At 42.6% G+C, this 27,586-nt stretch overlaps 2 protein-coding genes across 2 annotated transcripts in view; one reads left to right on the top strand and one right to left on the bottom strand.

Moving 5' to 3' along the window:
- NCKIPSD (NCK interacting protein with SH3 domain) overlaps positions 1-27,586 on the bottom strand; it is a gene marked incomplete in the record, with an annotated part of 558,334 nt that overhangs the window by 395,402 nt on the left and 135,346 nt on the right.
- LOC141102818 (cAMP-dependent protein kinase type II-alpha regulatory subunit-like) lies at positions 6,774-23,938 on the top strand (the record flags this gene model as incomplete). Its single annotated transcript, XM_073591842.1, is given in 5 exon segments — positions 6,774-6,875; positions 7,974-8,048; positions 8,139-8,204; positions 9,522-9,660; positions 11,406-23,938. Coding segments are annotated over 5 exon segments (516 nt in total), but the record flags the coding sequence as incomplete, so codon positions are not given.

The following is a 27,586-nucleotide window of genomic DNA, read 5'->3' as shown; positions in this document are numbered from 1 at the left end:
TTATGGTGACCTGGGGGGGGGGGGGGGCCAAGGAATTCCTTTTAATTTTAGTAGGGATATCCTCCCACTTCCTGTTTTGGCAATGGGGCAGTAAATAAACGAAAATCTCTCCAATGGGACACAGATGGCAAAAAAAAAAAAAACTGACAGGGGTTGTAACGCTCCTTACTCCAAAAAAAAAAAAAAAAAAAAACAAAAACAAAAAAAAAAAACCTTGCCCATAGTTCTAGCTTTAAGTGGGAAGTCATTGGAAATTTATGAAAAACAGCGCCACCTAGCGGTTATCCTGAAATTTGCTTTATGTGCTTAATAACCACCTCATTACCGGGCACTTTTCACCCCGTTCCTGCCCAAGCCATTTTTCAGCTTTCAGCGCTCACACTTTGAATGAGAATTGCGCAGTCATGCAACACTGTACTCATATGAAATAAAAATCATTTTTTCCCCACAAATAGAGCTTTCTTTTGGTGGTATTTGATCATCTCTGCGTTTTTTATTTCTTGCGCTATAAACAAAAGAAAAGCGACAAGTTTAAAAACAAAACCAAAAAAAACACTATTTTTTTCTTTTTGCTATAATAAATATCCAATTTTTTTAAACATATGTTTTCGGCAGTTTAGGCCGATATGTATTCTAAATATTTTTGGTAAAAAATTCGCAATAAGCGTATATTGATTGGTTTGCGTAAAAGTTATAGCGTCTAGAAAATAGGGGATAAATTTATGGCATTTTTAGTATTATTTTTTATTTTACTAGTAATGACGGCAATCTGCGATTTCTTATCGTGACTGCGATATTGACTGCGGCGGACATATCGGACACATTTGTGGGACCAGTCACATTTATACAGCGATCGGTGCTATAATAATGCATTGATTACTGTATAAATGTGACTGGCAGGGAAGGGGTTAACACTAGGGGTTAATTATGTTTCCTAGAGAGTGATTCTAACTGTAGGGGGAGGGGACTCGCAAGGGGAGGAGATAGATCGGTGTTGCTCTGTACTGAGAACACACCATAAGTCTCCTCCTGCCTGACAGGACGTGGATCTGTGTGCTCACAGATCCCCGGTCCTGCTGTGTTACCGGGCAATCGCGGGTGCCCGGCCGACATCGCGGCCGCCGGGGCATGCGCATCGGGCCCCCAATGACGCGGCGGGGGCACGCTCCCTGGTGGGCCGGGAAGGCGAGGGCGTCATATGACTCCCTCCCCGAACGAGAGCGGCGCCGCCTGCCCGTCATATGACAGCCGGCGGCAAGCAGTTAATGGAAGACTGTTCACATTTGCGCGATGCAGGAATGCAAGCAAAATTGGGCATCTTTTTCAGCAGGTGTGCTGCAGTGCCAAAGTACCATGCATTTTAGGGCAGCCTCATTTTAAAAATAATAAAGGGTGATGTAGAACTATAGGTTTTGGATAGAGTACAGGGGGAGGGGGATTATAACCCCTGTCAGATTTTTTTTTTTTTTTTTTTTTTTTTTCAATCTGTGTCCCATTGCGGAGACTTCCCTTCACTTTCTGTCCCATAGCCAAACAGGAAGTGAAAGGAAATCCCGGCAAATTAAAGGGAGTTCCTTGGGGACTCCCAGACCACCAGATCTAGTGTCCCCATTGGAAGATTTTCCCTCTATTTTCTTTTCTGGGGACAACCCAAACTTTGGGATTTTCTTTTACTTTCAATTTTAATGGTAAACAGGAGAAATGGAGAGGACGAATCTCGCTAACGGGGACACAGACAGCAATAAAGACCTAATAGGTGTGTTAATACCGCTCCACCCTATCTGAAACAGAAAAAAAAAAAAAGTTTTGGCTTTAGTTATACTTTAAGATGCAGGAGGCATGAATGGGCTGCCCTACTACAATGCACGGTACATGCAGCATTGCACAGATATGAAGTCGACCTCCAATTTTTACTTGTTTTTGGGTGTGTATAGCATGCACTATTCTCACAATTGGTTAAAGGAAAAGTTCCCTTTTAAAATAAATGCACTTTTTTTTTTTTTTTTTTTTTTTTTGCAGGTAAAAAAAATGTGCATTTAATATTTCTTGTTGGAGGGAGCCGGGAAAAGCATTGCACCAGCGATCAGCAGATGACTGATGCCATGCCGGTCTCCTGTATCGGCTTACCCATACATCCCGTATGGTAAGCAGACACTCCCTGACAGGAAGACTCAATGAACTATCACAGAGCTCCGCAGCCCCATAAGGTAGTTCATTGAACTACAAGACGACAGCCTCTAAGGATGTCGGCTTGATTGGCTAACTGACTTTGATTGACAGCAGCGGGAGCCAATGGTGCCGCTGCTGTGTTTCAGCCAATCAGGAGAGCGAGTCCTGGATAAAGATAGTTTTCTATTTACGATACATTAATAATTTAGTTTATTCAGCATTAAATGGAGCTTAATTATGTAGCATGAGGCTGTATATTCTGCAATATTTACATTTTTGGTAAACTCATTCAATGAATCCAAGCTCTGCAAGCTGAGATAACATGCACTGCATTGATGCATTCACACAATTTCACAGTAACCATGAGATAAAACAAAGTTCAGGAATATTCCTTTTATCCCATTGTTTTGCAAATCTATGTACACTACAAACTGTATGATTGGATCAGTTCTGATATCGCTGTTTTACTAACCTGACAGCTTATTATTCTAAATAGGAAACCTTCATTTTGTTTGCAAATATTAAAGATTCTAACTACCAGCAAGAATAAGTCCTTACATTTAAAGAGCACCTGTCATTTCAGATGCATCATGGCAGCGCCTGTTAGTGGCATCCAATCACCTGCTGCCGCCACGTCCCTCACCTTGTTGTGTCCCTGCCGCATCACCAGCCGTCCATTAAAGTGAATGGGACTGTCGGTGAGTCAGAGGAGGAGCCGCTGCCGGACGGATGACAGTTGCTCTTTAAAAATTATGATTTAAATCGACTTGATTTAAATCAAATCCACCCTGCTTTAGAAACACTTCAATTCTAACCTGAAACACAGATTTCTGTAATTTGTTTTACTGATCTATACATGTTTATGCACTTGTACATCTGTGCAGATTGAAAACAATAGTCTGCATTTACAACAGTAAAAAAAAAAAAAAAAAAAAAAAAAATACACCTGTATGCCTAAAAACTGTTTTTAGGCCGCAGTTTGCAAGACACCTAAATGACAGTGATTTTATTTATTTTTTCTTTACTAGTGAAATGGGAAAAATCACATTCGCCGCTTGATGATAAACGCATCCAAAAGTCTCCATCTTTTCCAAATACACAGAGGCATTTGGTTTATAACATGACTGTTGCTGCTGGATTGCAGAATTGTGTGTGTGTGTGTTTTTTTTTTTTTTTTCCCCTTTCCTTTTTGTAACTCAGGGCAGCGCCTACAGCAACTCTGTACAAGTCTAGCAGTATTTTGATATTACCAGTATAGCGATGTCCTCTCCAGTGTGTGTGTGTGTGTGTGTTTGTGTGTGTGTGTGCATGTGTGTAGTGTAACACAAAGATCCTTCCTTGTGTGACATTTTTATTTCTGACATTACACATGGTGTACTTGTGCCATCTACTGTCAGAAGTGTGAATTGCAAATAGTACAGTTCTGCTAGTTTGACAAGCATGTGAATCTAAACACAGTGAACACTTTTGCTCCATTTTGGTCTAACTATACCATTAAAACGGTTTTGTGTTCAAAAGGTGCAAAAGAGTAGCCACTGATTTTTCCAGAAATCTAGTGAGCTTCCTATACTTCCCCTATCTGTGCATGGAGGGGTTGAGGAGAGGTCTGTGTTTTTGGACTCCTGCAACATATGCTTTGGAATTCAGAGCCAAAAATACATTAGTTGACCCCCAAAATTTGCTGGGGTTACATTCCTAGAGCACCCGTGAAATGTGAAAAACTGAATTTTGGATGTGGTTAAAAAAAAAAAAGAAAACAAAAACTATAAAAAGGTGCAGGGCTTTTGCGTGGCATCTTAGGGCTTTAAACACTTAAGGACTGGGCCTATTTTTTTTACACTTGGTGTATACAAGTTTGTATGTATATTTATATTATATTTATTTTTTCAGACACCCTAGAGCAGGGGTAGGCAACCTCGGCACTCCAGCTGTGGTGAAACTACAGATCCCGTCAAGGTCGGGGTCTTGCAATGTCTCGTGGGACTTGTAGTTTCATCACAGCTGGAGGGCCGAGGTTGCCTACCCCCTGCCCTAGAGAATAAAATGGCGGTCGTTGCAATACTTTCACACTGTATTTGTGCAGCGGTCTTGCAAACGCAATTTTTTTGGGAAAAAAATTCACTTTTTGTTTTTTTTTAATTCATTTTTTTTTTTTTTTATATTGTGAGAGATAATGTTACGCCAAGTAAATTGATACCAAACATGTCACGCTTCAAAATTGCACCCGCTCGTGGAATGGCGTCCTACTTTGACACTTAAAAAATCTCCATAGGTGAAGTTTAAAAATTTCTACAGGTTACCAGTTTTGCGTTAGAGGGAGGTCTTTTGCTAGAATTATTGCTCTCGCTTTAACGATCGCTGCGATACCTCACATGTGTGGTTTGAACACCGTTTACGTATGCGAGCGAGCCTGGCGAGACGGGGTTTTGATAACTTTTATTCCTATTACTACATCCCTTGTAATAGAAAAAACGCATGACAGGACCTCTTTAATGTGAGATCTGGGGTCAAAATGATCTCACATTTACGTTTAAATGCAATAAAAGATAAAAAAAAACACTTTCCCCTTTTAAGACCATTGGGCGAGAGTGGCGCTTGCCGTCACTTTGTCATCCACTGGTATGGAGTCGAGTGGGGGGGGGGCATCATTCCCTCACTTGACTTCATGCCTCAGAGGGGAATGGATCAGATTGTCTCCGTCACTACCGACTCCTCCGGTAAGTGGCTGAGATTAGGGTGAGCACCACTCCCGCCGCCAATAAAAGTGATCTTGCGACAAATCTGCCACAGAGACCAAAGATTGGCAAACAATTAGACACGAATGCCGCATACACATGATTGGAAATTCGCCCAGCAAAAGACCGATGACAGCTTTTGGTCGGAAAATGCGACCGTGTGTATGCTCCATCGGACTTTTGCTGGCCGAATTCTAGCCAGCAAAAGATTTGGGAGCAGGTTCTCAATTTTTTCGGTCGGAAAAAAGTTGCTATGCGAAAATGCGTTCGTCTGTAGCAATTCCGATGCGCAAAGCTCGGAAAAAATTCGACGTATGCTCAGAAGCATTAAACTTAATTTTCTCGGCTCATCGTAGTGTTGTACGTCACCGCGTTTTGATGGTTGGAAGTTCAGCAAACGTTTTGTGTGACCATGTGTATGCAAGGCAAGCTTGAATCCCGTCGGAAAAACCATCATATCTTTTTCCGACGAGAAGTCCGATCGTGTGTACGCGGCATTAATACCACATAACATGGAAAAGTTGTTGCCTTAGACAGGTGCACTACTTCCATTTTGGGTTCTCGCGCTACACTTCAGGATGAGAGGATATGAACTGTGTTGGGGTATTGTTAGGTTATATCCACAGTCAGAACCAGCACTTGATAACAGCAAAAATCAACAGACAACCTGCAGCAACAATTAATATTATAAAACCATGTGACATATAAAAAAAGAGGGGGGGGGGGGGCACTGGCACAAATCCCAGCCATGGGTATACGTCAATAAAATACCAATTACCTGCAAGCATCACATATGTCCAAATCCTCCTACAAAAGGGGAGGGGGGGTTTGGGCTGCATTAGTCTCCTTTTTCTATTAAGTTTACCTGATTATTCAACCAATAACACACTTCCTGTTCTCGGGTGATCACACTCACCATACTGGACCTGGGGAGGAGCAGCGTTGTCACTGTAAGACAGGAAGCATTAAGCTGGCAATAAACTTAAAATCTCAGTCAGTTCAGCAGAACTGTTTGAGATTCTGACCATGTATAGGCTGGCTGAATGTACCAAGTTGATCAGTCAACTTGAATACAACCAGCCTCCCGGATCCACTTGCCATTATGGCTAGTGGCTGCTATAGCCGCTAGCAATAATTGCTGTCTTTTTCCGGTGGGGACGCCCCCCCTGCCGGGAGCAGAGAATGTCTTGGCAGGAGGGATTCCCCTGCCAGCAGCAGTGTTGATGGGGGGGGGGGGATTTGTCTGAATTTCTTTCCTGCAACCAGTGCTGGCAGGAACGAAATTCGCACTGTCTATAGCCAGCCTTAGGACTACAGAACACCCCCCAATCGGTTCAATAATTGACCTGGGTAGAGCTCATTAACACTGCCAAGTGCACAGGAACTTGCAGGCTCCCTGAATTTCTTGCAGGATCAACAGGTGATTGTCTTGCATTTATTGAACAGATATAATAAAGCACTTTGTACATTTAAGCAAGTATTACCCACTTCCTGTGACCCTGGGCTGTTGTGAACACACACCCTGGATGGACATATATGGGGTTTGGCTTTATCCTGCGATGCTTAAGGTCCAGAACTTCTTCTGCTGTGATTTCTGCCCAAAGAATCTAAAACCAAGTGTAGATTCACCCGATATAGGCAGTACTGCTAAAATAGGAACGCAACCTATTTTTTTTAATATGTAAGTTGATGTTTTCACATGTTAAGGCAGATTTTTTTTTTTTTTTTTTATTCTTGTCTCTCCCAGGTGATTTAGAATTCAGTGCCCCCCCCCCCCCCCCCCATTTCTTACATTTGTCAATTTATTTCAATTGCTGCTGCTTCCTTAATATTCTCTTCCTAATGAATGAATGTCTTGCATGTTTTCAGGATCGGGTTACCTTCAGAAGAATAATTCTGAAAAACAATGCCAAAAAAAGAAAGAGGTTTGAAGCCTTTGTAGAGTCTGTCCCTATCCTGAAGTCATTAGAGGTAAGACTTTTAATTGCAAGATATGCTTGAAGTGGAACTAAAGTTGACTAATAACAATGCAATGTCTTTTCTGCAAGAACAAAGACTTGTCTGCCTGCTCTGTTTTCTGTTGAATGCATGTACTCCAGTCACATGTGCAGGATGACATCATTCCACCGCCAGCCAATCAAGTGGCTTTAAAACCCAGCACCCGGAAGAAGCCTGGTAGAAGATGGCAGCAGCTAGTGAGGTACATCAGAAGACAGAAGGTGGAAATGCCGCACACTGAAGCCCAGCCACTATACAGAAGCATGAAGAAATGGCTTCAGCCTAAGCTCCTCCTGACTACACCCCTCTGACATGTTTTGTCCCACCGATGGGGCTTAATCAGAAACTTGAGTCTCAGCTCTTTGATTAAGCCCCATGGGTGGGACAAAACATGTTAGAGTGGTGCAGTCAGGAGGAGCTTGGGCTGGAGCCATATCTTCCACTTTTTGTATAGTGGCTGGGCTTAGGGGTGCAGCGTTTCCACCTTCTGTCTTCTGATTTGCTGCTGCTAGCCTGGATGAACTTGTTTAAACACCAGCACCCATCTTGCGCTTTGGACTGCGAGGGAGGCTTTGTAGTGCTTTTAGCAGCGCTCCATGTTCTTTGCATATGGGCAGCAGCTGGTGAAGGGTTGTAACCGCCGCATCGGTGGAGGTGAGTACTTCTGGTGGCCTAGTTCATCTTTAAAGCCCCCCTCCATCTTGCTGCTTTATGAGGAAGAAGTGCTCTCTCTGCAACAGTCCAACATACACCCAGGTGAAGCAGACCTACCGCTCTGCAATCAGTGGAGCTTTGCGCTCCTTGCAGATTGGCGCTGTGGAAGGCGAGGTACGATCTGCTGTTGGTAAATGTCTCTGCTAAAGTCTTGAGAGATAAAAAGTCAGCAGTTAATTCAGCTCTCTTGTACCCATCCAAAACATTTTTTTTTTTGGTGAAACTATCCTTTTAATAAGTGAATTTTCAACTTGACATAAATTCATGTTTTCACATCATCCTTAAGTTTATCAAGTCATAGATTTATTGTGAATATATAGAATGAACTGTAAACTTTATTTTTTTAATGCATCACAGCTTTCCGAACGTATGAAAATAGTTGATGTAATAGGTGAAAAAGTTTATAAGGATGGAGATCGCATCATTGAACAGGTAAGATGGAATTCATTTCATTTTCACTGCTTTATAGTCACAAGGGTTAACAGATGTTTTATTAGGCCTGTATTTCTGTTGTCTCCTTAGGGCGATAAGGCAGACTGTTTTTACATTGTCGAATCAGGAGAGGTGAAAATTATGATGAAAAGTAAGGTAAGTGATTTCCAGTTTTGGATACCTCAAATTCTGGTTTAAAAAGGTTAAGGCATTTATATAAGACTATGTCAGCCCTCTATTAGAGGCTGGCATAGTACACTATGTAAGTTGTTTTGAAAAACGAGTGTTCTAAATACCGAATTTCAGCTGTCTTAAGGCCAGTCACATGACTCGTGGCCGCTTTACAGCTTCGGTGGATGTCTTCTACGGGAGGAGCTGGGATCTCCCTCTGACGTCAGCCGCAAGTCACATGACCGGCCTGAAGACAGCTGAAATTCGGTATTTAGAACACTCGTTTTTCAAAACAACTTACATAGTGTGCTATGCCAGCCTCTATTAGAGGGGCTGGCAGTGACAATGTTAGGCTTTTCTTTTGCAATAATAGTGGCGAGGGGGACAGGCGGGGCCAGAGAGGGAGATGATAGGCAGGGGGTGAGGGGGGAAGAGAGGAGAGCTGAGAGCAGGCAGCGTATGACGGAGGGATGCACTCTGACCACGGTGGTCATGGCTCAGCAGCCCTGATTTTCGTGGTCAGCGCAGAGAGGGCAAACAGGAAGTGGCAAGTTCAAGGAGGTTGTTTTTTTTTTTTTTTTTTTTTTTTTTTTTTGCAGTTTAGAGGGGGGGCAGATTACACAGTCTGCTTTAAGGAATAATATATATAAATATATATATATATATATATATATATATATATATATATATATATATATATATATATATATATATATATATATATATATATATATGTATGTGTTATATTTTTTGGGGGGGGGGGGTTAACAAATTACTTTAAGTGAAAGTGGATGACCGCGTACTCCTTGTAGGGAATATCCGATGCTCCATTGAAATAATCCAATGGTCATCATAGTATGCACAGGGCGGACAGGGTAGCATTGGATTGTTTTAATAAAGCGTCTGGGTTTTCCATACACGAGTGTGCGGTCATCCACTTTCACTTGAATTTTGTTCGGTCCTGAGATAGACCGGCACCTTTTGTATGGATTTGGGGCTAGATGACGAGTAGACCTGGACTGGTATCTCTCTTGTTTGTGCACAAATGAGGTGATGAGCCTCTGATTGAAAGAACAGAAATACAATGAATGAAGCTGGTGGACCAGGGACAGTCAGCATAGGGGATGAAAGTGTTAGATGGTGGATCTCCTCCAGTCAGGAAATGAGGCGGGGCCTATCTCACTTGCTGCACATTATGAGAAGCTCGCAGTGTGCAGTGAAATCAGAATAAGCAATTTTAGTACAGCCTGTAAAATTGTACAAGACTTGAAGGCTTTAAATCTTTTCTCTATTCTTATGCAGACAAAAACTGCTCAAGAAAGTAACCAGGAAGTGGAGCTAACACGGTGTAAAAGAGGTCAATACTTTGGTGAACTCGCTCTTGTTACCAACAAGCCCAGAGCAGCTTCTGCATATGCGGTGGACGATGTCAAGTGTTTAGGTAATCATCCCATCACCTCTTCTGCATGCTTAGAGTAACTTGGTAAAAAAAAATTGTCATATAAAACAGCCCCCAGCGTTGAGGGATTTCCTCTTCTCTTGCTGACTGCTGCATTAAATAGAAGAATCTTCAGACATTGACCGTTTAGAAATTTAGAATTCTTGCTCTCGTGCCGTGCCCTGTACTGTATATCCTTTCAATGGCTTCTGTGTCACTATGGAGGACAGTTCTGTGCGCCCAGGAAACTGACCACACTGGAATGGATGTGCTTCTATGATCTAGTGTGGTCAGTTTGAAATAGGAAAGCAGATGTAATGACAGGAACACCAGGAAGTTCACATAAAGGAAGCAATACAGAACAGGATATTTTTCAACACAAGTACATGGTACAGCAGGCATACATCAAGAATATGAAATGAAATGTTGGGGTAGCACATTATTTAAGGGATGTTCATGCCCTGACAGGGTCGCTATAATGACTTCTCTTTTCTTTAATCTGCTCCCAACACTGACAGTTTTCCTCCTTTCTTTTCTCCCAGGTAACTGTAGTTTAAATTTCTCATAGTGAAAGTTCTGGTGAATGTCTGCTTGTCTCTGACATGGTTTTGCTGGAGGGTTAAGCAGCCAAGAACACCTTGGATCGGCTTCATAGCTGGTCAGTTTTGTGGGATCGTTCCACAATGTTCTTGGCTCTTACCAAGCTCCTTGTTGCATCCCTCCTGTATGTGCACTATATGGCCAAAAAATGTGAACACCCCTCTATACTGAGTTCAGGCATTTCCAGTGAAGGGCACTGTTAATGCTACAGCATACATAGACATTTAAGACAATTGTACACTTCCAACCTCGTGGTAACTGTTTGGGGAAGATCCTTTTTTTCTAGGATTTTTGTGCCAGCTCCATAAAGACATGGTTTGAGTTTGGTGTGGAGAAACTAGAATAGCCTGCACAGAGCCCTAACTTCAACATTACTTGAGAACCTTTAAGATTAATTGGAATGCCAATTAGCCAGGTCTTCTAATTCAACATCAGTACCTGACCTCACAAATGTTCTTTTGATGGAATGCCCACAGACATGGCTGCAGCACTAGGAACATGTCACACCTAAAATCGGATGGAACATGTAACATGTTCCCAAAGCTGAACTTATCCTTTTAAAGTGTTTTTTTTTTTTTGTGTAGTTTTCTTCCACTGACTCACCTGAGCTCCCTCTCAATCCAGCGATATGCACAAGAGCTGAGCTTCTCCCAGGTCTCTCATTCCATTGACTGAGACAGCAGAGGGGGCCACTGGCTCCTGCTACTGTCAATCACAACCAATGAGGAAAGAAAAGGGGAGGGGGGCGCGAGGCCGAGTTTTAAGGACACATAGAGCAGGGCTTTGCAGCAAGCACGCACCAGTGCCCCCAGAGCAAGCGGCTTGCTATTAGTAGCACTGGCTGAAGAGGAGTCAGGAGCACCAGCAGGGCAACAGGAGAGGAGGTTCAGGGCTGCTCTGTGCAAAACCATTACACAGGGTATGACATAAGTTTGTTTTTTTTTTTTTGTTTTTTTTTTTTTTTTAATCTTTAATGTCGCTTTAAACCCCTGAACCTAACATTTTGGAGGGGTCTCCATATGCAAGTATATTTTGCAGTTGTATAAAAAATATGGTGGTAACCTAGCCTGTATGAGTTTGCTGAAGTTCTCCAAAGTTTTCAGCTTTGTTTCAAAAACCATTGATTTTTTTTTTTTTTTCTTTCTCAGTTATGGATGTGCAAGCTTTTGAACGATTGCTGGGCTCCTGCAAGGACATTATGAAGAGAAACATCACACATTATGAGGAGCAATTGGTGGCATTGTTTGGTTCCAGCATGGACCTTCGAGATCCAGGAAAATAGGCACTGTTACCTTAGTGCCTTTCTTTGTTCAAGTCACAGACACAAGCCTCCTGTCAAGTCGCCACACACAAGGGACAGAGCACCGTGGAACAGTTGCTACTGCTGTCTTAGGCATTTTTTTTTTTTTTTTTTTTCTTTTTAATTTTTTTTTTTTTTTTTTTTTTTAGGAAACAGAATTCAGCACTAGAGGCAAGATGGTAGAAGTCTAGTTTGCGCCATTATTTTGCTGCTGAGATCCATTTATTAGACCTTCCAAAAAAAAAAAAAAAAAAGTGCCTTTTAGTTTCCTCCCACTGAATTTACTTTTTCTGTTAAGAATATCATATAAGGTATCATTGTCTGCTTGGCAGTGTGTGTTGCCTAAAGAATGTATTAATAGGATTGACATTTCTTGGTAAAGAAGTATAAACAGCTTGAGTACAGCCAGTTCCTGAGTGACTAGAAGTATCTTCAAAAGGTGTCCAGACCTGGTGCATAATGGGACTTGAGTTGTTCTAAAACTGTGACTAAACTTTGTGTCTTTCTCGGCTATTGCGGGGCACAGAAAGTTGCCCACCTTCTGATTTTACTGCGGCCTACAGGAGGATTAAATTTTGGCAAACAAAAAAAATTGTAGGCCAGTCCAGGGTAACCCCCTCCTACCAGCTGGTTTCATTTTTGTTAGGAGAATGGACTTTTTTTTTTTCCAGCTCTGCTGTTAGGACTAACCTATTTCTGGCTTTTTTTTTTCCTAGGGCAGTTTCTGGGCATCTTAACCTCCTTGACGCGATTGCCTCACGGCCCTTTAAGTGGTTTATGATCCTGTGACCACTGAGATTGTGGTTGGCTGTCCTGGTGGTCACATGAGCAGAAAGCTCCTGATCACAAGCAGCGATCATGAGCTTTCAATTAGCCGCCGGTAACGCTGCCGGGGAGTGCACAGGGAGAACGCTCTTGTCACAGCTGAATATGCACTGAAGGGCGCAAATATGTGGCTACTCTGTGCCAAGGCCAAGAAGCCACCTATTTGCGTGTGGCCGGCACCAAGAGGTTGACTTAGGACGTCCTTTTCTGTCCGGCTCCACCTTTCCGAGAGCTTTTCTTTGTCTTCAGTTCAGTCTGAGAATCTCTGACTCTTAGCTACTGACTATTTTTTTGGTCATCTTGGATGGACCCTAAAGGTCCATCCAAGGTCCAATTGTCTCTTGTTCATCTTCTGGGTAAAGCAGCTTCGGAGTTTGGTCTTAAAGTGGAAGTAAACTAACTCTATGAGCCCTTTCACACTGAGGCTTCAAGAACCATTTTGAGGTACTTATGAGGTGCTTCCTATTCATTTCACTAGAAAGGGGCATTTTTGAGGCAATTTTTAGCACTCCAAACACACTCCAAAGATGCTGCTTGCAGGATATTTTGCACAGCCCCGCCAGCGCACCACCCCAGTGTGAAAGCATTCATTGATTTTAATGGGAATAGGATTTCGTGAGCTTTTCAGGCTTTTTTTTTTTTTTAAGCGCCAAAGTGCCTGAAAAGCACCTCCAGTGTGAAAGAGGTCTTCACCTACTCTCAGCCACATTCTAAGCCTACTCTATCTAGCCCTGTAAAAAAAAAAGACCTGTTTTGCTGCGACCCTGGTCTGCAGAAGCTATGTACAGGAAATTGCTGACAACAGCTGGGAAATGACGTCACCCATAGACTTACTGTGGGGCTTCCATTGGCTGCCTCCCCTTACACCCTGGTGCCGCCGCTGACAACTCGGTGTGGGACTGGACTGGCTACAGAACAGGAAAGTATAGCTGTGTTGTCCATCTCTCAGTTTGAATGCTTTTGGATTTCCCAAAAGTAAAATATTTCCTATGTCTCAACGGATGGAAAAAAAAAATGTACCCATTGTAAAAGTCTTTTCTTAGAGACCATTGAGGGACACAGATCCCACCTATCTCTGGTCATTCCATTGGCACTGCTTGCTGGTATTATGAGGGGTTATCCTGGGTTGGCCTACAATTTGTTTGCTGGATTCCAACCCTCCTGTAGGTGACTTCCTGTGTCCCTCAATGGACTCCAAAAAAAGGAATTTATGGTGAGTACAAAAATCCTATTTTTAAAAGAAAAACTGTTTCTTAACTCCTCTTCATGTTTGTTTCCTCTAAATGTCACCAACACGCCACTTTTTTGTGTTGTTTTTTTTTTTTTTTTTGTTGCTTTCATAGAATTATTGTGCTGTAGATTTATCTTTTGACAACAAGAAAGTGCAATGACTTAAAAGGACTGAAACCTTTTTGTCTTGAAAGTGTTTGAAAGATTTAGTCCTCTGCTGAGGTTTTAAATAGTGAATTTGATAAGCCGATCCTCTCCACTGTAACTTTAACCAGCACTTTTTTTTTTTTTTTTTTTTTCTAACCACTGTGGTTTTTCTTGTTCTTACAACCGCCCTGAGATGACCTTTTAGGGATCTCCGTATCCTGAAATATTCGCCGTGAATATTTAAACCTGCAGTCAAAAACAAAGTGTGTTATGAGAATTGTCAAGAGGGTCTGTTAGTACGCTTGACATCCTTTTTTTCTTTTGTCAACAGTGTAGTTGGTATGTATACGGCCTTCATCAATGAGACAAATGTTTGGTTTTCACTTTTTGTTTTACCCTGCGATACAGCAACAGACACTAAAAGAACTCTTGATCGCTTTTTTTACTTGATGAAGTTAGGCTAACAAATTCCAGTTGTGAGGACCTTTTGTTGGACCCTTTGGCTGCAGTGTGCAGCTTCACTAAAGGTGACATCCCTGCCCTGGGACTCTTATGTGGCATGGGGTTGGACTATGGCCACTTCCTTGACAGGTACTAAAGGACATGAGTTCCTTTTTTATAAGTATCTGTCTCTTTAAATTTTTATAAAGGCAGCCATTTTGTGGGCTAACTCCTCATTCATAAAGTAAAACTAGAAATTCCTAAAGAATAGAATACATTTTTCAGTGATTTGATAGGTCGGATATTAACTCCACTTGCAAATTAGCACCTGCACTGCATGCACATTTTCCTACTTGGACATCTGTTCAGTATAGAGCAGTCACCCGCAAGGCTTCAGAACTTGGGATACCGATTTAAGAACCTTTTTTTTTAACTTGCACCTATTTATACAACCTGTTAATGCCCCCCCCCCCCCCTTTTTTTTTTTTTTTGCATTATTCTTAAATGGTACGTGTTTTATCCTGCAGGAATTGCTTGGCAAGGTTAAAATTCACTGTTGGAGGCATTCCTTTTTTTGTCACAATTCTAATAAATTGATTTTCACATAAATGAAATCCCGGCATGGTGGTGTTTATTTTTTGTTTTTTTTTATATATACTCTGTTAAGGGTCTGAAGTTTATTTCTTATTTCCTCACTATTGGAATGTTGTGACATGCTGCCTGGGGGCCACAGACAGTTTTATCCTAAGTTTAGTAAGGCTATACTGGACAAGATCATCAAATAATGTGAGGCTGCACACAGCTTCTAAACACTCCAAGCCTGCTTTGTTGCAGCCAAGTGGCAGAGACGCCCCTTGAAGCCTGCTTTGCTGCAGCCAAGTGGCAGAGACGCCCCTTGAAGCCAGCTTTGCTGCAGCCAAGTGGCAGAGACACCCCTTGAAGCCAGCTTTGCTGCAGCCAAGTGGCAGAGACACCCCTTGAAGCCAGCTTTGCTGCAGCCAAGTGGCAGAGACACCCCTTGAAGCCAGCTTTGCTGCAGCCAAGTGGCAGAGACACCCCTTGAAGCCAGCTTTGCTGCAGCCAAGTGGCAGAGACACCCCTTGAAGCCAGCTTTGCTGCAGCCAAGTGGCAGAGACACCCCTTGAAGCCAGCTTTGCTGCAGCCAAGTGGCAGAGACACCCCTTGAAGCCAGCTTTGCTGCAGCCAAGTGGCAGAGACACCCCTTGAAGCCAGCTTTGCTGCAGCCAAGTGGCAGAGACACCCCTTGAAGCCAGCTTTGCTGCAGCCAAGTGGCAGAGACACCCCTTGAAGCCAGCTTTGCTGCAGCCAAGTGGCAGAGACACCCCTTGAAGCCAGCTTTGCTGCAGCCAAGTGGCAGAGACACCCCTTGAAGCCAGCTTTGCTGCAGCCAAGTGGCAGAGACACCCCTTGAAGCCAGCTTTGCTGCAGCCAAGTGGCAGAGACACCCCATGAAGCCTGCTTTGCTGCAGCCAAGTGGCAGAGACACCCCTTGAAGCCAGATTTGCTGCAGCCAAGTGGCAGAGACACCCCTTGAAGCCTGCTTTGCAGCAGCCAAGTGGCAGACACCCCTTGAAGCCAGCTTTGCTGCAGCCAAGTGGCAGAGACACCCCATGAAGCCTGCTTTGTTGCAGCAAAGTGGCAGAGACATTCCAACAATCAGGTTCCGCACTTCTGACATGATTCACTTCCCAGTGGAGCTTTATCATAGAGACTGCGCACCTAATAGGTTAGATATTTATATGCATAAAGCTAACCAGTCATTGATTTAACTGCATTAGTCTAAAATTTGACTGCTTTCTCCAAGTTACTGTACTTCGCACGCTGACTCTTGTCCAGTGATCCCATTAGAAGATATGATAGTCCGCTATCTAAAATGATAAAAACTAATGATACAGAACATTAGTCTATATAGTATTACAGGTATGCACATTTTGTAGATGTGTGGGCATTTGCATATTTGTTTTATAGGTGGTGTTTACTGGTCTTTTACTTAAAGTAGAACTATAGGGGAAGCTGCGCTTGTTTGCTTCCTTCCCCACCTCTGCTGCCACGTTTGGCACCTTTTGGGGGGGGGGGGGGGGAGTGGGTACATGTTTGACAGGTACCTGTCACCACTTCTTGGGGACCTTGCTGCAGTGAGGTCCTCTGGAGGTTTGGACCCCTCCTGAGGTTTTCACAGCCCTGCCAGCCCTATCTGGCAGGACTGCAGACTTGATTTCGTTCTTTGCTGCTGCTATTAGGTCATGTCCCTCCCCCGGCCTGTGATTTGAATTTGATAGGAGAAGCAGCAGACTGAGCTCATATTTGTCACTCTGCTCTCTCCTGTCAGTTTCTTGCACTGCAGCACAGCTGACTTCTTAAGCTGTTTATGCCTCCCCTTGTCTGAGCTCTGCTGTACAGGGGACTACAAGAGGCTGATTCAAAGTCAAATTTAGGTACTTGCACTGCTTGCTTTAAAAGAAGCCCACGTTTTAGGATGTATTGAGTACAGAGCTGAACTTGTCTCTTGCATATGCCTGAAGTTTAGCTTTGTAAAAGCAAACTCTATTGGGCCTCAGGGCTAGAGTACAAGGGTGCATGAGATGCGTTCGCCATGCGTTCACATTGATCTATAAAGAAACCTAAAACACAAACTGATCCTAATCTGACTTTTTACGTTCCATTCACACTTATAAGACTCAAAAGTTGTGCCACCTTTTGGAGTGCAACTTTGGTTGGGTGCAAATTGGATGTGACTTTGGCTTTGACTGGTGATGGTGGACAACTGTTGCACACAAGTTGCATTGTATAACATTTCAGGTACAACTTTCCTGCAACATCTCACGGTTAACATTTAAGTCTATGGCCCTCGAGTTGCATGAAAGTCGGACCAAAGCAATGCATGAATTACTTTGAAGTTGCTGCAACTTTTAAGTCGTGCATATGTTAATAGTTATCATTGCGAAACATGGGGGGCGACTTGTCATGCCACTTTGATGTCCAAAGTTGCATGACCAGTCGCACAAGTGTGAATGGAGCCTTAACTGGTCTCATTAGCCAGCTTGGACCAATGTAATTATGTATGGCCGATACCCCTGGAAATTACTGACCTACACACCACTACTCCCGTGCTCTCCACCTGGTTCCATGCTAACGGCTGCCCTGTTGCCTTCTGGACACAGGAGGTTGGCTCGCTCAACATGGGTGCCATTAAAAAAATGAATGCTAAGCCTTCTCTGATTGGATGAGGTGAAGAGCCCGCTTCTCATTCAATCAGAAAGTGCCTTGCGTTCATTCAGAAAATGCAAACCATTTTCTGAATGAAGGCCATATCAAGAGGCCAACCTCCTGTGTTCCCAAGGCAGCAGGGCAGCCGCTCAGCCTGGGACCTGGAAGCAAGTGGAGAATCATTGGGGTAACGGCACTTATTTCAGTGATTTTTCAAGCTTCCAGGGGTATTGGCCAGTTATGGGATATGCATAGTTACCTTCTTCCCCTCTGCAATGTGTCCTGGCATTTTTCTTCTACCTTTTCCTGTAGTTCTCCCAGAACTACATCTCCCAAGAGCCTTTTCCCTGCACATAGTGTGAGTCAAAGCACCAAGCATGGTTTTGCTTGGGAAGAAAATGATTACAATGGGTGTAAAGAGGGGCAGGGATAGACGCACAGGGAAGGGGCTGACAACGCTGCCTGGGATTTCAGTGCAGCCCTAGGCGGTGTGTTGTCGGCCCAAACACGAAGTTAGGTGCACACATTTCTAGCAGATCTACTCGTATTTTTCTGTATTCCACATTTTTAAAGGCATTTAAAAAAATGAAAAAAACCTCCAGGAAAATGTGCATGTATTGTAGAGCTGTACAAAATGCTTCCTTTTTATTTTGCCCTGACGTTTTAATACACTCCGCAAAGTCTAATAAGTAAACTCAGCAGCAAAATGATTGCACAAAGCTCGCCAGACTTCGGGGAAATGATATCTTCTAAAATTGTGTTTTTGGCTGTTGATGGGAGGAGCATTTTTAATTGTTTAGATCACCAGTGTTCCTGCCTACTTCTGTTCTTTTTTTTTTTTTTTTTTTTTTTTATGTCACAGCACAGTTTTCACGTTTTTAAAGTCTATATATATAAATAGATGATCAATCTTGTTAAAATACACAATTTCTGCACAGTTAAAGAGGAAAAAAAAAAAAAATCTTTGAATGTCACCTTACATTCTTTTCCCCCTTCTTCCAGTAGAATTTAATTTTTTTTTTTCTTTGTTAGCCGTGTATGATTTTTCAGTTTTGCCAAAATATAAATTTTTTTTTTTTAACTGACTTTTATTTCCATTCTACAAATGTCATCTAGTTCCAGTTTTCACTACAGAGAGAGCCTTGCAGCGCTGTGCTGTTTTTATGCTGCAAGGTTTTTTCCTGTGGTGTTTGCGTAGTCTCATTGGTCATCCTTTTTATTCCTTGAGGCCTTCCTTTTGGTTAATAAGGAGATTATTTTATGCTACAGGGCTATATTGAGGAACGCCTGAGATGCCCCCTTGATCTCACGCAATCCTGTTAAAAACTAAAAAAAAAAAAAAAAAAAAAAAAAACTGGAAAAACGAAAAAAAAAAAAAGTGTGCGTTGAAACTGCACTATTGTATTTTTATCCCGTTTTTTGCTTATACCAACACAAAAATGTATTTCTGCCTGAATGAAGCTACCTCAGGGTGTTAAGTGCTTTGCAGATTGCCACAGTTCTTTCACTTGTGATGAAAATGCTTCACGTGTTAATGTTTTTTTTTTTTTTTTTAAACTTTTACTGTGATTGCTTTAAAATGTACTTGTCTCCTACACAGGGGTGGCAGTGACATCCTGCATATAAGGATCCTTATGCCGCGTACACACGAGCAGACTTCTTGTTGGACTGAACTCCGAAGGACTTTTCGACGGAGTTCCAACGAAATGAACTTGCCTACACACGATCACACCAGTGATGGCGTACGACCGGACTAGAAAAGGAAGTTCAATAGCCAGTAGCCAATAGCTGCCCTTGCGTCGTTTTTGGTCCGTCGGACTAGCATACAGACGAATGGTTAGTTTGATAGGAAAGGAGTCCATCGGAAAGATTTGAAACTTGTTCTATTTCTAAGGTCCATCAGATTTTCCAACAGAAAAGGTCCAATGAAGCCCACACACGATCGAATTGTCTGTCGGATTTGTTCCGTCAGACCTATGATGCCAAAAAGTCCGGTCGTGTGTACGCGGCATAATAGGTTCTTGCTTGCCTCAGTTGGGGCATCTCTGCAGAGCTAGTTTCAGGACAATGTGTATCTTTGACGCTTTAAAGGCTAAGTTCACTTTTGGGGGGGATAAGTGCATATATTGCAGAAAAAAAAAATTGCATTTATTAGGTTTCCCCCAAGGAGCATGCAATGCATTGCACCATTAATCAGATCTGATGTGTATAGCATTAAAAAATTATAATTTCTATTTTTTTCCCATGGATCTCAGGTGCAATGTCGGGGCTCCTGCAATCATTTCCTCAAGGTTTCTTGCCCGTACTTCTGTATGGGCTTTCTGTTGGAAAGCTGGAGGAAGTGTCGCACTACAAAGGCGCTTATCGGGCCAATTAGAAGGGCTGGAGCACGTTACACCCTAAATACAGGTGTAACATGCTGCAAAAGCTGAACTTGGCCTTTAAAGCTGAACTCTGGGCTATACAAATATTGTCTTTGATACAAGAGGCCCATTATTGGATCTTGGTGTGCTTTGTGTATTTCTTCCAGATCTGTGCAGTAATCCAATGTGAGACTTCCTGTAACGAAGATCGCTCACTGCTGCTCTCTCTCCTTGTGCAAGGCGACTGGTCTTGTCTCCGCCCCCACCTGTAATTTTCTGCAGGCAGCCTGTAGTGGGTGGAGCCTGCTGGGCCCCTCCCACAGCTCTGCTCTCAGCACAGGCCATGAACAGCACAGTGATGATGTCATCACTACTTTTAAGGTAATATGTGAGTTTTCGAAGACGCTTGGTGCACACAAAGTGGATTTATATCCTCTGTGGCTATTGTGGAATATGTTTAGATACATTTTGCCTTCCTGATTTCAGCTTTAAAGCATACCTAGACCCAAAAACAAAAATGTAGTATTTTGCAGCATACTGGTCCTTGGATCAGGTGGCTGAATTATTAATTTTTGTTTTTTCCCAGGCTTTTTCCCTGTTTTTACCTGCTAATCCTTCTGTTATCTACACTCCTTGATCCACTGTATTGTGGAATAGACAATGGTGTAGAACTGAACAAACGGGTCTGATTTTTGTTCATTTTAATTACATGATGGGATTAGTAGATTACGTAATAGCGAGAAAGATGTTTGTGGTTTTTTTTTTGTTTTTTTTTTTTTTGTTTTTTTTTCCACTTCACCAGAAGTGCCAAGGACACGGCATTTCTGTCAGGATTACCAAATGTTTTCTACTAGCTAAAAATGTTCTTAGCCTGGAAAAGAAAAACTAATGCAGCCACCACATCTAGGACCTGGTAAGCTGCAATATATTACATTGTGCTTTAGGATTTTGAAAAGCTTTAACCCCCAGGGACATACATGTCTCATATGGAACTAAAGCATCTCCAGCTGGCTAATCGCAGTCCACCCAGCAATGATTCTGGAACAAGTTCAAATTTTTATATAGAAAATATAGATATATCTGTGCATTCTACAGACATAGCTGTGCCTGTGCTGTCTTCATTGTGTAGACACAGCACTCTCTGCAGAGGGTATCTTCAGACCTAGCTCTGTGTCTCTGCCGATGACATTCTACTGGCTTAAAGCGGTAGGAAAGTCAGCTTTTTACCTTGTACTTACAGGTAGGCCTATAAGGCAGCTTACCTGTAGGTACAGTAAATATCTCCTAAACGTGCGCCGTTAAGGAGATATTTACTTGTGTAGAAGCCAGTGACGTCAATATTGCATGTGCACTGCGCTCTCAATGGATGGCATGCCTTCGACTAAGAGCTGCCCCGCAGCTGTAGCTCCCACTCACGACCCGGCCATTCAAATGGCCGGAGCCCGCGAACACAGAAGGAAGACCAGTTAAGGGTGTATCTCCTGTCAGCGGTGACGGCACTCTGCTAAAGGGATCCGCTTTTTTATTTTTATTTAGGAAAGTGTCATAATTTGTTAGTATGCAGTGCATACTAGCACATTATGATATGAACATGCGGGGGTGACCCTTTTTTTTAAATTTCATTACCACCTCATAGATGGGGTGTTTTTGGGGGAGGTTTTTTCTGGTCACCCAGTTGCCTGATCGAAACAAAAAACATGAACAGACTCCCCCACCCACACAAGGGAGGTGGATGGAGGAATCTGCGTTGTGCTATTGTATTCTGACAGCGGGGATGACGACTCTGTCAAAGTACACTGATCAATGCTGCAGCCAATTGGCAGCATTGATCAGTGTATTTTGACAGATCAGCAGCTGCTGATCAAATGATAATTTTCCAACGTTCCTGGTTTTTGGCAGAAGTCGATCAGGAACAGCCATAGATGGATCTAAAATTTGCAGGATCATGTTGAACCGACCAAATTTTGATCCATATATATGGCCAGCTTTAGATGTGTCCCTGTACTGAATGCATTCTGCAGACTTAGCTGTGTCTTTGTGCTGAGGACATTCTGCAGACTTAGCTGTGTCTTTGTGCTGAGGACATTCTGCAGACTTAGCTGTGTCTTTGTGCTGAGGACATTCTGCAGACTTAGCTGTGTCTTTGTGCTGAGGACATTCTGCAGACTGAGCTGTGTCTCTGTGCTGAATACATTCTGCAGACTGAGCTGTGTTCCTATGCTGAGGATGTTCTGCAGACTGAGCTCTGTCTCTGTGCCGAGGATGTTCTGCAGGCTGAGCTGTGTGCTGAGGACATTCTGCAGACTGATCTGTGATGAGGACATTCTGCAGACTGAGCTGTGTCTCTGCTGAATACATTCTGCAGACTGAGCTGTGGTTCTGTGCTGAATACATTCTGCAGACTGAGCTGTGGTTCTGTGCTGAAGACGTTCTGCAGAATGAGTAGTCATTAGGAAAAAGAAGCAGCTGGCAGCTCCATACCATCAAAAAGATTTATTGTAAAGCCTTCACAGTGAGTACAGTCATTGGCAGGCGCGTTTTGGTGATGAGCCTTGTTCACAGCACACAGCCTTGCTGTGAACAAGGGTTATCGCCGAAATGCGTCTGCCGCTGACTGTACTCACTGTGAAGTCTTTACAATAAATATTTTTGATGGTATGACGCTGCCAGCTGCTTTTTCCTGATGACTACATTGTCTTTTGGTGTATGGGAGGACATCTCAGCTTGGACACCCTGACTGCAACTTCCAATGTAATACTTTATTTCCACTATTCTGAGCTGAACAACCCCCTTCAGTTTGAATTCTGCAGAATGGGCTGTGTCTCTGTGCTAAGGACATTCTACAGACTTAGCTCAGTCTCTGTGCTGCATACATTCTGCACACATAGCTTTGTCTCTGCTGCTGAAAGCATTGTGCACACATAGCTGTGTCCCTGCTGAAAACATTCTGCAGACATAGCTGTGTCCCTGCTGAAAGCATTCTGCAGACATAGCTGTGTCCCTGCTGAGGGCATTCTGCACACGTAGCTGTGTCCCTGCTGAGGGCATTCTGCACACGTAGCTGTGTCCCTGCTGAGGGCATTCTGCACACGTAGCTGTGTCCCTGCTGAGGGCATGCTGCACACGTAGCTGTGTCCCTGCTGAGGGCATTCTGCACACGTAGCTGTGTCCCTGCTGAGGGCATTCTGCACACGTAGCTGTGTCCCTGCTGAGGGCATTCTGCACACGTAGCTGTGTCCCTGCTGAGGGCATTCTGCACACGTAGCTGTGCTGAGAATGTAGTATGCAAAATTACCTGTGCAAGATAGGTAATACAATTCACAAAGTTACTTATAAAGTGTACTTAGTTACATTTCGCTGTGGCTAGTCATATACTGGGCTTGAGCAAATTGGTAAATTTACTTAGAACTGCCTATGTTCATAGTGAATTAACAGTGTATATTGCACTCAGTGTCACAAAATCTTCACCCGTTTATTGATATATGTAAAGCAAACTCCGTTATTCTCCAGGGTTGACCATTATCTCTTGTGGGCTTTTAATGAGACCCGAGACAAGTGCAGAGACTCGGCAACCCATCTGTGCTCACAAAACTCAAATCTGGTTGCTATAAATGACAGGGCTCGCCTCTTCCCTTAGCCTTGCAAGTGTGATCCTAATGAAAAGGCTTCTTGGTCCCCCAGCAATGTGTTCTCTCTGCAGGTGGCAGCTGCCACACTGTGTCAGGGACGTGTTCACTTCACAAAAAAAATATCTGATTCTGTCTGTTCATTGGAACCCCCCGTGGTTCTTTTTCACACTCCAACAGTATTTGTCAGAATGGAGAAGAAATAACACGGATGGCAGTATTGGGCTTCCTGCAACATGGCCCGATAGACTCCTTTCTATGGTATTTCTGCTACTGAAGCCTGTTTTAATAATAAATGCTGAGATTCTTATCTAGACGTTTTGTACATAGTCTTATTTTGTTCCAAAATAACTTTTTCTATTCACAGCTGTGTTGAACACCCTGCACTTTTTCACGTCTGTTTTTATTTTCTAACAAATTAAGGGTGGGATTGCTTTTGGTTCGGTGTGTATAGCTATGCCACTTTCTGGAACACGTTTTGGGTGTGCATTGTTTGATTGAAATAAAACAGGTCAACCATTTGAGTTTTTCATTGTTTTAAGCTCCTGATTTGAAAATGCGCATCGTTTACATATAAACAAAAAAAAAAAAAAAACCCTGCGCACACCTATATGAAATAATACATAAACGAATTAAATGCCGCCGCTAAAATCCAAGAGCACCGCTCACTCCCAACTATCAGAAATTTAATATTAATAATAGTTCAGCGCTGCACCTGTGTGTAAATATATGGCTTAAACCAATAAAATCTTCATTCAACCAATGTATAAATTCATTGTGTGATCAAACCATTTCATATACAATCTGAGATATGCAATAAATATACAACGGGTAAAATAAGTATTGAACACATCACCATTTTTCTAGGTAAATTATATTTTTAATGGAGGCCATGAGTGTAGCTTCTTCAGAGGCCTTGCGTGTAAGGGGCAGACTTGGGTATGTGGTGGATACACAGGGTGTGAAGATTGATTTGTTTTTAAGAATCATGCATTCAAAAGGATTTAATTTGTAGTGGAAGAGCACATTCATGCCTCTTTTTTTTTTTTTTTTTTCTTTTTTCTTATATGGACGTTGGTACACAGATATAGCAGGTAAATTTAAGTATTGAACACGTCACCATTTTAGGTAAATATGTTTCTAAAGGTGCTATTGACATGAAATTGTCACCACACGTCGGTAACAACTCATGCAATCCATACATACAAAGACACCAAAACAAATACGTTTAGAAATGAAGTTCTGTGTAATAAAATGGAATGACACAGGGAAAAAGTATTGAACACGCTAACTGAAATGTATTTAATACTCGGTACAAAATCCTTTGGAGAAATTGGAAAGGTGATTGTCTGGGCCATTCTAGCAGCTTTATTTTCTTTCTTTGAAACCAATGGAGAGTTTCCTTGGCTTTGTGTTTTGGGATCATTGTCTTGTTGAAATGTCCACCCTCGTTTTATCTTCATCATCCTGGTAAGATGGCAGCAGATTTTTATCAAGAATGTCTTGGTCCATTTTTCCATTCATCTTTCCTTCAATGACATGAAGTTTGCCAGTACTGTATGCTGAGAAACAGCCCCACGCCATGATGTTCCCACCTCCAAACCTCACTGTTGGTATGGGGGTGTTTCTGGGGTGATGTGCCATTTGACCTCCAAACATGGTGTGTGTTATGGCATTCAAAGAGTTCCGTTTTGGTCTCATCTGATCAGACTCTATTCTCCCAGTATTTCACAGGCTTGTCTAAATGTGCAGCAAATGTTAAACGAACTTCAACATGCTTTTTCTTCAGCAATGGAGTCTTGCGTGGTGAGCGTGCATACAGGCCATGGCGGTTGAGTGCATTACTTTATTGTTTTTTCTTTGAAACAATTGTACCTGCTACTTCCAGGTCTTTCTGAAGCTCTCCACAAGTGGTCCTTGGCTCTTGGACGACTCTTCTGATAATTTTTTTTTCCACCCCTCTGTCAGAAAACTTGTGAGGAGCACCTGGTCGTGGCCAGTTTATGGTGAAATGTTCTTTCCACTTCCAGATTATGGCTCCAACAGTGCTCACTGAAACATTTTGAGGTTTAGAAATCCTTCTGTAACCTATGCCATCAGTATCTTTTGCAACAATAAGGTTGGAAAGGTCTTGAGAGAGCTCTTTGCTTTTACCCATCATGAAATGTTTCTTGTGTGACACCTAATGAGAACACCCTTTTTTTTTAATAGGCCATCAGTTGACTGAACCAGCTGATATTAATTGGCATGAACAAGGGGGCAGGGTTTATTTTTAATCATGGATAGATTTTAGATGGGGTCTTGGCCTAGAAAAATGGTGACGTGTTTAATACTTATTACTACTGTAACTACCATGTGCTTGAGTTTGCCCCTTATGCGTAACATCTCCTGAAGACGGTGGTGTTTTATTTATATATATATATATATATATATATATATATATATATATATAGCAGATCTCAGTTTGATCACACATTGAATTTTTACATTGGTTGAATGTGAAGACTTTATTGGTTTCATTCATATATTTACACACAGGTGCAGCGCTGCTTCATTGTTGATGGTAAATTTCATCTTTTACATGTAATATATATATCTCTTACCCTGTGGCCAACTGAACTGTTGCATGCAAATTTACATGTGTCAATTATTAGTTCCGTCACACAGCAAGCCAATGTTAAAAGTTCACCTTTTGGGGAAAAATAAATGCACATATTTTTGCAGGAAAAAATGTACATTTAGTATTTTACCAGCAGGAACCTGCAATACATTGCACCCTGAATCAGGGGTACAATGTCAGGCTCCTGCAGACAAGCCCTGCAGCTTTCAGCCTGTACCACTGATATGGGCTGACTGTTTATAAGCTACTGGGCTTGTGAATGAACTATGTGAGTGGAGCGGTCAGCAGCACCCTCGCAGTGCATTGAGAACTACAAGCCACAATGGATTGACTGTACTTGTCGTTCTCTCATTCACAGATTACTATGAATAAATGACAAGGCTGTGTTGGCAGAGCCCCTCAGACTTGCAATTTTTAAAATGTGACAGTGGGTGCAAGGATCAGTTTCCCGGCCCGCTGTCACGGGTAGGGGGAGTTTCAGGGATGTGGGGGGCAAATTTGGAGCATGTTGCACCTGAATTATGAGTGTAGCGTGTAACATGCTCTGAAAGGAGAGCTTATCCTTAAGGCTGGGTTCACACTAAAGCGATGCCAGACATCGCATGTGATTTGCACCGCATTACTGTGCAGATCACATGCGATGTCTGTGTGATGCAAATTCAGCCATACATTTTGTATAAAAAAAATAAATGTATGCAGCGCTAGTAACATAACATTAAAAGTAAAAGTCTATAGTGTTTAAAATAAAGTCCTTGTTCAGGGAAAAAAATAGAACCAGCCACGATGTAGACAGACACAATTAGGTGAGCACGTACTTATCCTGCACCGATCATCAACGCACCAGGCCTCTTACCAAAGAAAATGGACCACCGCATTACAGGTGGTCAAACAAGCATGATACGCAGCGTTGTGACGTCGGAGCTCCACCCGCGCTGTAATGTGTCGACTGCGGCCATCTTTGTGGTTGGAAACAAGTGCTATCCATAACAGACTGCTGCTTTTGATATGCCTGTTTTTATTTGTTAAAATGTGAGTACCCTGGCTGTTTTTAAATAAATGTGATCTTGGTTTTAATATACTACACCATGAGGAGTTGCTTCCTTGTATTCTATGCATGCACCTTTGAATTTCCATCTGGTGAGACTACAAGACCCAGCCATCTATGATTCGAGTGAAGTGGTTTCTTGGTGCTGTTGGATATATCATGCTTGTTTGACCACCTGTAATTCAGTGGTCCATTTTCTTTGGTAAGAGGCCTGGTGTGTTGATGCTCGATGGAGGATAAGTTCGTGCTCACCTAATTGTGTGTCTGTCTACACCAGTGGTTCTCAACTCCCGTCCTCAGGACCCACTAACAGGCCAGATTTTAGGTATCACCTTGGGGAGATGCAGATTAGAACACTGCAATCACTGAGCAGCAAATGATATCATCTGTGATGTATTTCAGTTATCTTGCAAACCTGGCCTGTTGGTGGGTCCTGAGGACAGGAGTTGAGAACCACTGATCTACACGGTGGGTGGCCCAGTTTTTTTTTCCCTGAACAAGGAC

Source organism: Aquarana catesbeiana, linkage group LG07 (genome assembly GCF_042186555.1).
Source record: "Aquarana catesbeiana isolate 2022-GZ linkage group LG07, ASM4218655v1, whole genome shotgun sequence".
NCBI classification, from domain to species: domain Eukaryota; kingdom Metazoa; phylum Chordata; class Amphibia; order Anura; family Ranidae; genus Aquarana; species Aquarana catesbeiana.
The sequence above is the reverse complement of the archived record's forward strand: the minus strand, read 5'-3'. Positions and strand labels throughout refer to the sequence as shown.